Here is an 11,989-nt window from a genome sequence, read left to right as displayed (position 1 = left end):
GGGGTGCGGTGTGCGAGTGGGCTTGGTTCTGGGCGCCCTGAGGTGACTGCCCGCTCGGCATCGCACCCCGCTGGGGCACCGAGGTGGACTTGGTTTGCTTTTTAATTATCGCACGCTCGTTACTGCAAGCTCAGAACGGCGTGTGCTGCTAGCGGCGGTGCTGAAGTAAATCGCAAAGCTCTGCGCCAGGGAACCCCCTGCCTGGGGGCGCGCTGGGGACGCTGCCGAAGCGGCTGCTTTCCGAAGGCCGGCGCGGTTGCGAGGGGGAGAGCGGAGCCGCCGCTTCCGCGGGGGGGTGGGGGGGAGGAGGGGAGACTCGCGCCGCCGTGCTCGAGCCCGGCCGCTGTGAGGTCATAACGCACAGGAGTGCCCCCAAGCCCCGCCCCTCCCCTCCGCCCGGCTGCTACGGCGGCCGCCGCCCGCGCACCCCCCTCCACGCGGGCAGGGCTGGGCCGGGCCGAGCCGCGCCGGGGCCGGGAGCGCCTGCCGTCCCTCCGGAGGCGGCGGCGGCGGCGGCGGGCCGGTCTGCATCGCCTCTTCCCTCACCCCTCGCGGCAGCGCGGGGAAGGCGTTGCGCTGCGGGAGGCGCTCGCTGAATGAGCGGCTGAGGGGAAGGAGGGAGCTAAGCGGCGTTGCGTTCCGTTGCGTTCCGTTGCGTCCCGGCCCGGCCCGGCCCGGCCGGGGGAGCTGACCAGGGGACCTCCCGGAGCCCCGGCCGGCGGGGCGGGGCGGGGCGGTGGCGAGGGGAGGAGGCGGGCCCCCCGCCTTGGCTTCCCCGCGGCCGCCCCGGCTGGCGGCCCCTCGCGGCGGGCGGCAGGGCATGTCCGCGGCGCAGGTGTCGGCGGCGCCCGCCGAGCGGCGGGGCTGGGGCGCTGAGGCCGGCGGCCCGGCGGTCGGCCGGCCCCGGGACTCGGAGGAGCCCCGGCGGCCGGAGCTCGGCTCGCCCTGCGGGGAGGAGGCCGCGGAGGAGGACGGCCGGCGGCGGCCGGCGGTGGAAGCCCCGCCGCCCAAGGAGAACCCGTGGACGAGGCGCAGACCCGCGCGGGACAGCCCCTCCCCGCCCGCGGCGGACGGGCCGCTCGTCCCGCAGGACCCAGGTGCGGCGGCCGGAACGGGCCCGGGCCCGGGGTGGGGGGCGGCGGGCGGGCCGGGTGCTGGCTGGCGTGTGGCGGTGGTTTTCTGGTTTTGCTTGGGGTTTTTTTTTTAGAAACGAAACGCGCGTGTTCCTCCCCGCTCCCCGGGCGGGCAGCGCGCTGCCGGAGCCGGGCCCGGGTGCGGGTCGGCCGGCGGTTCAGCTCCGCGGGAGCCGAGCCGGGCGCTCTGGCTTTTGACATACATGGGCAGAGGAGGGAAGCGAGCGAGGGGAGGGGGGGTCCGGCCGCCGCCTTCGCCCGGCTCGGGGCGGCGGGGGAGGGACGGGGCGGCTCGGCGTGGGGGGACAGACACGGGGACACGGTTAGGGTGAGGGAGCCGCTGCGCCGGCTGCAGCCTCCCGGGGGTCCAAATGGTCACCCCCGGCCTGGGGGGGGGGGGGGGGGGAGTGTGACCTCCGGCGAGCCCCGCATGGCGCTGGGCTCTGGTACTGGCAAAAAGGGCCGGCAAGCTACTTGTCTTGCTTTGCTTTTCCTTAGAAATATTGCCAAATCCCGTTTGCTTTACCGCAGGTCTCTTTTGCCTAATTATATAGTGAGGCCCTCTGTACGATCTGTTACTTGGTTTTGCTTTCCAGAAGATTTGGATTGCAGAGGCTTCAAATGTGAACAAAAGCAGTCAGTTTGCTTGCTCGCAGGGTTCAAACTGTTTATGTGGAAGGAGAGGGAGCGAGAGCGAGAGCATAATTTTTTGGCCTTTGATCGCTACATGCGAGATAAAGCTACTTTATAGGCTCCATACCGACTAAACAGGCAGATGGCTTTACAAAGTTGGACGTTGAAGACCTGACTTGAAATTGCCAGGCTTTATGCTTAGGCTAGCAAAGCGTTCCTAGAAGTTAGCAGCTTCTTGAAGTATTGTTCTTGGCTGGAAGTAAACCGCTGACCTCAAAATACGTATTTCAACCTGTGTTTCCTGAGAATTTCAATCTCAGCACTTGCTCCTGAAGGCACCTGACAAACCTTTTTGTGATCTGACAGTCGCTTTTATGCTGGAATTAAATATGTACTTCCTTCACAAAGAGAAAGACATAATTTATAGTTTCAAGCATACAGGTCGTGCAAGCAGAGGAAAGAGTTCTCCAGACCGCAAAATCTCTACTTAGCTGAAGATCAAACCTTTCGGCAACATATAGAGTCGTCTTTATCATTTCAGCTGTTTTGTTTGCGTGTACTGACGCACTTGTAAATACCTATTTATGCCTAGCTTCTACAATCCAGCTTGCTAGGCAGCACCTTGTGGTCTTGTCCATACATGAAAGAGAACTTGTCACACGTTTGGCTTGCAGTGGCAGTAATAATAATGGTACATCAGAAGCGTTGGGAAAACTTATTTGGTTGCATGAGCACCTCGTGCTTCACCTTCTGTAAAGTTTACTTTTCAGCTTAAGATAAAACACACAAATAGTTGTTGAAGGAAGGAGAAAGGAGGCAGTGAGTTCATATGCTGTGCACGTTATATGCTTAATTTGATGATTTCAGAGAACTTTAGATTCTTTTTCTTCTGTATAGAAGTTGTGCTTACCCTTTATCAAATTAATATTAAGCTGAGTAGTTGCACCGCAACGTCTTTTTCAGTGGCAAGTGTATAGTTTAGCAAATATGGGAGTCGCTGTTGCTGGTAATGGCATCGGTGAGGAACACATACCAGAGTGCGTGTTTTGGTTTGGCCACCACCGAAAGCACCATGAAAGAGCCACCACTCTCTCCCTTGTAAAAGACAAAGCAACTGATCTTTCCTGGCTGTTTGAAGGAAGGAATTGCCATGTGCCTCCATCTGCAGCAAGGGATGTATTTTGAAGTAACTAATTGCGTGTTGGCAAAGGAAAATCAGTCACGCTAGGCCCTTATGAATGTAGTAGTATGGAAATTAGTCATGTGAAATAATAAGTAGATGAGCAGAAATACTACTGGGATGGAATGTAAAACTATCCGTAAAGAGGATAATAAAACGTAAAAGAATCTCACATCAAAGTAGTGACTGAATCCTGTTCGACTTGTTGATCCTGGCTTAATTTGTTGAAAGTTTCCCAAAGACGTGCACGTATGGTATGTTCAGTGATAGTTACACACTTGAGAAAATCGACCCTAGTCTGTCGTCTTTTGACTTCCATTTGGTGTGGTATTAGTTTGGAATAGAGGCAAACCTGACTCTCGTTACTGAAAGAAACTGTTAAAGTCACCCAACACTGGAAGGAAAAAAGTAATGTAAAAGGCTTAAAATTCCTGGGGAAAGAATTTAGTCAAAGCGTTGTTACTGTGACCTATTATTTTTTTGTCTCAGATGTGTTGGTAGGTTTTAATCATGTTATAGTAAACCAAACACCTAATGTAAACATATTTGAATTTTTCATGGTATGTTTGTTACCACAGTTCATTGTTTCTGACTAAGCCTTTTATTAAACTTTTCTTTTAAACAGAATAATTTCAGAATTATACAGCTACTTTTACATCCTAATCTGCATTTAACTCATGGAGGAAGACTTGCAGCAGTGTGAAATTGCTAATGAAATTAATGGGCGTCTGTCTAATCCTGGTGATTGTGAACACAGCGACTTAGCTTTAGCAAGGGCTGTCAAATGATGAAAGGTGCTTCCGCAGTGTGTCTTTCTCCTCTTGTAGTGCCCAGCCGATAGATTGCAGTTAAGTCTTCAGTTCTTCAGGCTGAAGCTCTATGAGTAAGAGGAGAGGAACGGTTGCAAGGAAGAAGTCCTATATAATCTCAAGATAAGCTTTTTTTAAATTGAGACAACAAGATGTGTCTGTACGGAAGCTGCGGAGCAACCCCGCGTTAGTCCTGTATTCCTTGTCTTTCCTCTGAGTCTTGTTTTTCCTCAGCTACCCCTCAGAGCTGGGCTCTCGCAGAAGAGGCTAGTTACCCTTCCTCCTTATAAACAATTTGCCCAGGATGGAGTTGTTGAAATAATTTTATTACGAAAGTTCTCCCACCTCTTCGTTTGATGAAACCTGAAGTGCTGCCCTTTTTGTAAGCTTGCAAAAGGGAGTCCGAATGACAAGTTCTCTAGTCTTCATGTGATTTGTATAGCTGATGTGGGTCTCTAATGATTCATTAGATAATTATTCAAAAATTATTAATTAAATTTATTAAAGTATTCAGTGCAGAAGTGGTTGAAGTGGGTTTGCTTCCTAGTGTGCTTGAATGATGTAGTTAATTAAAATAACTGCACAATTCAGTCTTTTATATTGTGCTCAGTTTGTCTTTCTTCATTGCATTTATTTCTGGGCATCAAAGAACACCTTTTATCTGATTGATATTTTGGTAGCGGAACCAGTTCACTGTAGTGCTATTGTATAAATTAATTTGTTTTAGTCTGTTAGCAAACAGACAGTTGTAAAAGTACAGTGTAGTAAAGGTATACCATGCTACTAGGAATAGCAAGCTTTTGATTAGTAAATGGGTACATCATCTGATTATCAAATTTTTTTGGGTATCTAAGGCCGATATTATCATTAGTTCTTATGAATTCACTGAGTGTTTAAATAGCAGCTTTTAAAAATTATTTTAAGAATTATCAGAAGGTACAACATTGACAATTACCCCAGCCCTGAAGGGATTACAAACGCTATCTTTACAAACCTGCTGTCTGTATTTTAGTTGTATATAACAACATATGTAATTTTGTATGGTAGAGCTTTTTGTTGTTGTTGTTGCTAAACTGGAGACCTGTTATGGAGAGAAATCCATCCTGCTGCCTAGAGTCTAAGAGACAGCGCTGGCTTGCTGTGCTCTAGCATGCGCTCCCTTTAGACCATGAACGTTTTTGTAGAAATTGAGTCACAGGTTGCAGCTTTCTATGAAGCAGCTAAGAAAAACTTGAGATGAGAAGTGAAATGCAAGGAAAATAAAGAGTATAATGGTTAATCGTGTACTGGGAATTTTTTTCCCTATTGCTTGTTGTATTGAAAAACTGACTGGTTTTGAATGTAAACAGGTGGAAGGATGCAGGTGTCCTAACTTGCTGCCTTGCTTAGTTGTTCAAATAGCGTGAAGAAGGTCAATCTAATGTCGTTTTGCTATAAAATGCTAGAACTATTGTAGGAAAGGATGTTACTGTAATTACTGGGTTTGTTGTTTTTTTTTTTTAAATTTCCCAGAATCTTGGATCTAAATCCATGCTCTAGATTTAAATTATTATGTACTCCAAGGGATTGTTTTGTCACATTTGCAAGACTTTCACATTTATCTGTTAAAACAATAGATTTAAGTATAGCTTACCTTTCTTAAAAATGTATTATCCTGTGAAGTTTCAAACTGAGCATTGAAAGAAAAATGTTGTACAAGTTCAACAAACGTGTTCCACTGAAGTTTTGAAGAGCTGTTCTGCTGGGTGATTTCAGCTGCCACCCAAAGCACTTCTGGTATTTATGCAATGTTGTTCCTTCACTGAAGGCGATACACGTGCAGTCTAAGTAAAAATAAAACTTGAATATTGGCTAGAAATCCTTACAGCATAAACTGTGTTTGTATCAAAATCAGAATGTGTTCCGCCTTTTAGTAATAGACTTTGCTTTCAGAAGAAATTGGCAATATCATCCTTCCCCTTCTGTCAGGAAAAAATTACTTGCTGACTAGTTATTTGCAGAGCTTCAAACCATCCATTCTGAAGTACTACTGCTGAAAACGTAATTTGTCTTGTAATCAGTGGTACTTTGGTGATACATCATTAAGTACAAACTTTGCTTCTCTTATCTCTGCACAGCATCCAGTCTGCTTTTCCTTTTCTGTTACGGTTGTCCCAGAGGATTGCTGCTGTTTTGCTGGTTCCAAAATTCGTCTTTCATTTTTCAGAACTGTCATCCCGTGTATCTTGACATACTGCGCTTGGCGTGTTCGCACATCCATGTTCCTAACATGAGATATTTTCTGCAGAAGATGTGGTGTATTAAGAGACTTGGAAGAACCATAATAAAAATAGCTTTGAAGGCTGATTTATGTTTTCACGTGCATGGCGTCTTTACTGGATGGAGTTTAGTGATTGGAAGATGATTATTGGCAATTAAACTTCCTCATCCTTGATTTTAATTTTTTCTCCACCCCCTCAAAACTCAGCTGAAACCCAGCAAGTAAAGTAATTGAAGATAGCTAAATTCTTTTATCAACACAGCATGCTGTTACTGAACAGGTTACCTTGTAGCATATGACTGAATAAGCCATTTTAATACAGTTAGGTTGGAATTAACAATAAACATTATTGTTATTGTAACATTAGGTTGGAATTAACAATAAGCATTATTGTTATTGTAACATTATTCGTGAGGGCTTGTTGGGTTCTGCCGGAGCAGTGTACTAAAGCTGCCATTTCTGGGTATTCGGCACTGTTATGTGATGTTGAAACCAAACACCGGGGTAATGTTAAGCATAGAGCTTTTCTCTAAATGCACTCTAGAGGAAGTTTTGCCTGAACAGCAGCTCTAGGCCTGTTTGTAACATAACAGATGTGACCTGGGTAAAACCTTTAAGTGATCTGATGTTTTGTTCTTTTACTCTCCCACCCTCTTTTTTTTTTTTTTTGCCCCTTCCCCTTTATCTTCCCTTTCATGCTTCACACTAAAATCCAACTCCCACACGATAAGCCCCAGAAAGCCGGTCAGGAAAGATCAGTTAAATTTGGTTTTGAGTGTGGCTCTTCTGGGAGGACCAGAAACTCTGTGGAGTTGTTTTTGGGTAGGGAAGTATGGAGCGTGGTGAGATCTCAGGCCTTTGAGTTCAGAAAGGGCATCGTCGACTAGGCGGTGTGTTGCCTAATTTTAATTTTCTTTTCATTTAGTGTGCAAATGCATCTTCCAAGTCTTGGATTACTACATACAGATAAGAGAGATTCCTTAAAACGAGTTGGGTCTCATTCTACTCGATTCAGATAGCGTCTCCTGCCACCTGGAATAATATCCCATGACTAAGATAGTGCGGCGACATTGAGTCTTTTATTTTTGAATCCCTTGCTACGCCCTGGTGACACACAGAGTAGAAGTTCTGGCAGAGCAGTCCTTCAGCAGCAATTTAAGTAAAAGTGCTGTGAGATGGAAAAAGGGCTTCAGTAAGGTAATTGAACAGCTAAAGAGAGATGTGCGTTTACAGCCTGCTGGAGGACAAATGCTGTGGCCGGTCAGCTTACCTTTACAGATAATTGGCAGTTTTGCTGGAGAAAATTACAAATTTGTTTGCTGCTCCACCTCTCCAGCTGTTTGTCTTGTTTTGTAAAGGGCCATTAGTTTACTATTGAATGACAAGTAAAAATTAGGATTACACAGTCACTGTGTGTTGCTGAAAGCTCTCAGTCTAAAGTTAATTGAGGCTGAATAACAAGAAAGAGGCAGTTTGGGTGTGTTATGTGTGTTTTGTCTTTGTTTTAAAAAGCAGATCTGTAGGAGAGGGGAGAAAACCTGCTGGTAAGTGGTGTTGCCAAGGTCAAAGGCCGATCAGGATTCACTGACTTCACGTCTTGTGCGATGTGCAAGTTGTATGTAGCAGTATGAACATAATTTACAGCGGAATACGGAGTATACATTAGTTTATGCTTCTAACGTTCACGGTATATTCCAGGAAGCAGACAGAGAGGGTTTTCGGAGTCACTGGGGCACGAGGGTGGGGTTCCCAGTGTGAAGCTGCGATAAGGAAGATTAGTCACTGGATGGAAAAGAGATAAGGGTTGAGGAGGTGATGTTATCCCCGTATGAAATAATAATCCACTGGTGATTTCAGTCATGTTTGATGTTTCAAGCTTGTCTTGCAATAAAATACTGAATACTTTTCAAGGAAAGGTTGTGACTGCTTCTCTATGGGAAAATACGCATTGGGAGAACAGGCCCTGGGCTTAACAGAAGTTAAGAGGTGGTTTCCTCTGTCTCAATTCTAATCCCCAAGAAAAATGGCCTGATACCAGTGGGTTTTTTCCCCTGAATTCCCAACGCAAAAAGCAGAACACAATTGAGATGGGTAGGGAAAAATTGCACAGAATAAGAAAATCAGATTGATATACAGAACTGTAATTGCACATGTATTAAAAGTTGTAGTAAGTTTAAATAGACTTTTTTTTTAAATGTAGGTGATTGATCCTAGATTAGGATCTAGGATTTTTAATGTAGGTGATTGATCCTAGATTAGGTTAGGCCCAATAATGTTGCCATATATGAGAGAGAGAGTAATTTCCAAGCATTATATTCATCCCTGGCAGACATTACTGGTAGAAGCGAGTCTCTTGCTCAGGAGATGAGATGGGATCATTATTATAAAGTTTAGGTCTTGACTCAGGATGGTTCTGAAAATGTATGAGTGTCAGCTTCGTTGCAAATGCTCATATTTATCATAAACATATCCATTGTGTAATTTGGGCATTAAAATTTATTAGTCTTAATGTAGTTTTTATAGTAATTTTCTCTTTTCACCTTTCCTTATATTTTTTTTTCATTGCTCTGGCTTGATTATGAGCAATATGGCTAAATTTTATTTGGCATTTGAGTAATTGCTTATAAAAGGAAATTACTAGGAATTTGTGAATATGTAATTGCTTCTGTTTTTTCCATGCTTGCATAATGATAGATTTTGTAAATTAATTCCGTCTTATAAATGTAGCTTCTAATAGGGTAACTTTTTAAATGTGTTTCAGGGGCTCATCTTCTTTGCTGCTTCTTAGGTTAAAATACCAGTGTTTTGAGATAGTCTTGACCTTATAGCTGAGCAAATGCTTAAATACTGTCTTATACAGTATCCTGTACACCTGGTTTTCAAGATTCTTTACACTCATTATGAATGGGACTTTTTCAATGTCATGTGCTATCAGTTACTTTATGGAAGTGTTCATTGAATTCCATACCAAGGCCTCAAAAAAACTTTGGTGTAGTATGATAGTTAAACGGAGTTGTTAAAGAGTCCTTACTCTTTTAAAGTGCAGTCTAATTCTTCACCTGAAAATATTTTTCTTCCTTTTCAGAACTACAAAATTCCACTAAAGTTATAAAAGCAGCGAAACCCAGGACAAGGAAATGCAGCAAGGTTTGTATTTGCAAGAAGGACATTTAGCTATGAGTTACTGGACTGATTGTGTTAGAAGTCCCAGTTAATCTAACCTGTTAATCTAAACTGGCATTTAGCTCAGCTGATAATATGGTAGGAAAATGAAATAATTTCAAATTACTATTTCTGGCTGTAAATAGTCAATATGGTAAATAGCTGATATTACTAAAATAAGAAGGTAGCAAGGTATTTTGAAGTTACAACCGGAAGTGTTATGTTCCACCTTGATAACGGTTAGTTTTGAAGACAGAGAAAAGTAAAAAAGGAAGGGAAATTTAAAATTAGAAGGGATGCTAAAGTGGTGTATGTATGAGGGATAAGGAAAGGCACTTTTGTTTAAAAAAGCAATGGGATTCTATAAAAATGTGAAGGGTCTGCAAAGAAACAACATCACTTGAGCACAAGCGGTGCTAGATTGGTTTTGGAAATCCTTTTTGCATATTATGTGATGTGTGTGCTTTATGTGCTGTTATAAAATTATCATTATGACAACAGGAGGCACTGAATCCTTTTATTGAAAAATTAAGTTTCTGAAATTTTGTACAGCCACTCCTTTTTAGGTTGAATAATACCTGTGCTCAAAGGTCTTCCAGAAGCTAAGAGACTTTTAAGCAGTAGATACCTTTAAATCACATAGGAAGCTAAGTGTAAGACAATATTTCATCTGACAGTTGTTTTATGTGTGCTCAAAAGTCCTAAGCCCTCTTTCTTTTATAATAGAATGTAGAAAATTTTGCTTGCTTGCTATCTTTTTTTGGCTGTGCCCACTTAAAATATTCTTCATGAAGGCATTCTTTAGGCAGTTACACTAATTACAAGCTAAGGCGTATTGGACCTTGATTTGGATGTAACTGCAATTAATAGTTGTTTCTACAATTGATCATATTGTGTTTTCAAAAGTTGTGTGTGTGTTTTCTGTTGTATTTCTCAGTTTTTAAAAGTTACCACTTCTAACAGTTCTGCTCAAAGGGTAGTCTGGCCATCTGAGTCATGACTGATGTCTTCCATGTATTAAAAAGGACTAAATCTAGGAAGTAGTATAAACCATTTGTCATCTTTGCAGGCTGATGATTTTGATGATATCACAAACTGGCCAACACCAAGTGAAATAGCAAACAATGAAGTAAGTATCCTTTGTTATCTTCAGTATTATTTTTTTAAAAACCATATTGACTTCTCTGCTTAGTACCGTTGCCCCCAGAATGCGCTTTGGGAGTTGTAGGGTTTCAGCAGAAATTTTGTCAATAATTCAGGATACTGGTCTGTGCTTAACTGTCTGCACTGGCACTGGAATTTCTGAACCCTTCACAAGCCCACATGCATACACTCCATTTATCGTTAGTGGTGTGCCATGGCCACGTAGCTAAAAACGCGCCATATTTACTCCACCATTTTAAAACTTGTATTTCCCTTTTCTACTCGTTGGGAAGTTTATGCACAGATGAGAAGGCCTTTGGGGATGCTGCCCTCCCTTGTGGCTCAGAATGCTTTGTGCAGGTTGTCTTAGGACAGCTTAGTTATCCTTGCCCTATTCCTCTGATATATTTTCCCCTTGCTGGATTTTTAGTTATCTGTTCCGTCAAATTATCTTCCTTTTGCTTTATCTCAAGTGATAAGTGCATAATATATTTTACACCTCTTTTATGCTATTTAAAGCAAGAACAGAGCACAGATTATCGCAAGCTATGAGGTGCCATTTCACTCTTTGCTTGAGTTCTGCAGCACCCCTGTGATGCTTTTACTGTTTTCTTGGTGAGGGAAACCAGAAGACTTGGGTTCAACAATGTGCACTGTATAATTGAAAGTGTCCAAATGAAAACTGAAAGAGAGTATTAAGATAGTTTGGCATGAATCATTTGTCCTGCAGGCTCAGTTTCTAACACCCTCTCTTCTCCCTCAACTGATTGTCATTAACTTTGTTGTTTATGTCAGCAACAAAACATTTTCAGCTATCTAACCAGGCTTTTAGTGTTGCAGGTCAAAATTATAGATCTCTGTAGATTTGATGCAACATTATGTTTACTGCTAGGTAGAATTTGCCTCCTCTAGTAGCTTGTTCTACAGGATCTCAAAGAAAATATTTGAGATTGCTAGAAGAATCTTTAAAACCTGAATAGATCATATGCCAGTAAATTAATGCTCGTTCAGTTGCTCACATACCAGTTAGAATACTTTAGTGTGTGCATACATCCCATTGTGGTTTAGGATTTATACAGGATCCTTGATTTGACTTTTTTTTTTAAAGTATTTATAAGATTCTCCATCATCAGTATTCCTGTCAGTTGCTGAGATGTTGTGAACAGAAGAGACTACCACTTCAGAAGGGGACAGTGGTGATATATTTAACAATATCATGAAGGATACATGACTTGCTTCCTAAAGCTGCTACTTTGTCTGGTGGCATTAGAGGTGTATAACTCTCAGCGGTGCATCAAACTCCTTCCTTAGTTACTCATAAGATTAGAAATAATTTCACCTGTGCTTTTTATACCTCAGATGCACAGCCTCTTCATTTGCTACAGTCTAATAACTCAAAAATGCTGTTCTTGAAGATTGTGTGGTTGGTTCCACTATGCAAAACTTCTTGTTTGTAACTTTTCAGAGGCTACTGTTGTAATACATGAGAGACAGTGCAGAGAAACTCTGTGTCCAAGAATAATGATTTTTTTTCTACCATGTCCTGTTGCTCAGAAAAGGAGAGGGTCTGCTGATCTTAGATCTGAGAGATTGAATAGCATTGAAAGGATTAAATTTTATATTCTTCAATAATACTTGTAAATGCTAATGTTGATTTGTGACTAAGTCT

At 43.0% G+C, this 11,989-nt stretch overlaps 1 protein-coding gene across 2 annotated transcripts in view; it reads left to right on the top strand.

Moving 5' to 3' along the window:
• Positions 1-386: 386 nt before the first annotated feature.
• Positions 387-11,989, top strand: part of LARP1B (La ribonucleoprotein 1B) — a 34,375-nt gene continuing 22,772 nt past the window's right edge. Inside the window, exons 1-3 of one of the 2 annotated variants that reach the window (XM_072861537.1) lie at positions 387-1,097; positions 9,101-9,162; positions 10,247-10,306. In XM_072861537.1, coding sequence (XP_072717638.1) covers positions 821-1,097; positions 9,101-9,162; positions 10,247-10,306 — 399 coding nt within the window. In that variant the 5' untranslated portion in view covers positions 387-820. The remainder of the gene's footprint in view (positions 1,098-9,100; positions 9,163-10,246; positions 10,307-11,989) is intronic. The other variant, XM_072861538.1, reaches the window with a different exon arrangement.

This window comes from Ciconia boyciana, chromosome 5, assembly GCF_034638445.1.
Source record: "Ciconia boyciana chromosome 5, ASM3463844v1, whole genome shotgun sequence".
Classification (NCBI taxonomy): domain Eukaryota; kingdom Metazoa; phylum Chordata; class Aves; order Ciconiiformes; family Ciconiidae; genus Ciconia; species Ciconia boyciana.
The sequence above is the reverse complement of the archived record's forward strand: the minus strand, read 5'-3'. Positions and strand labels throughout refer to the sequence as shown.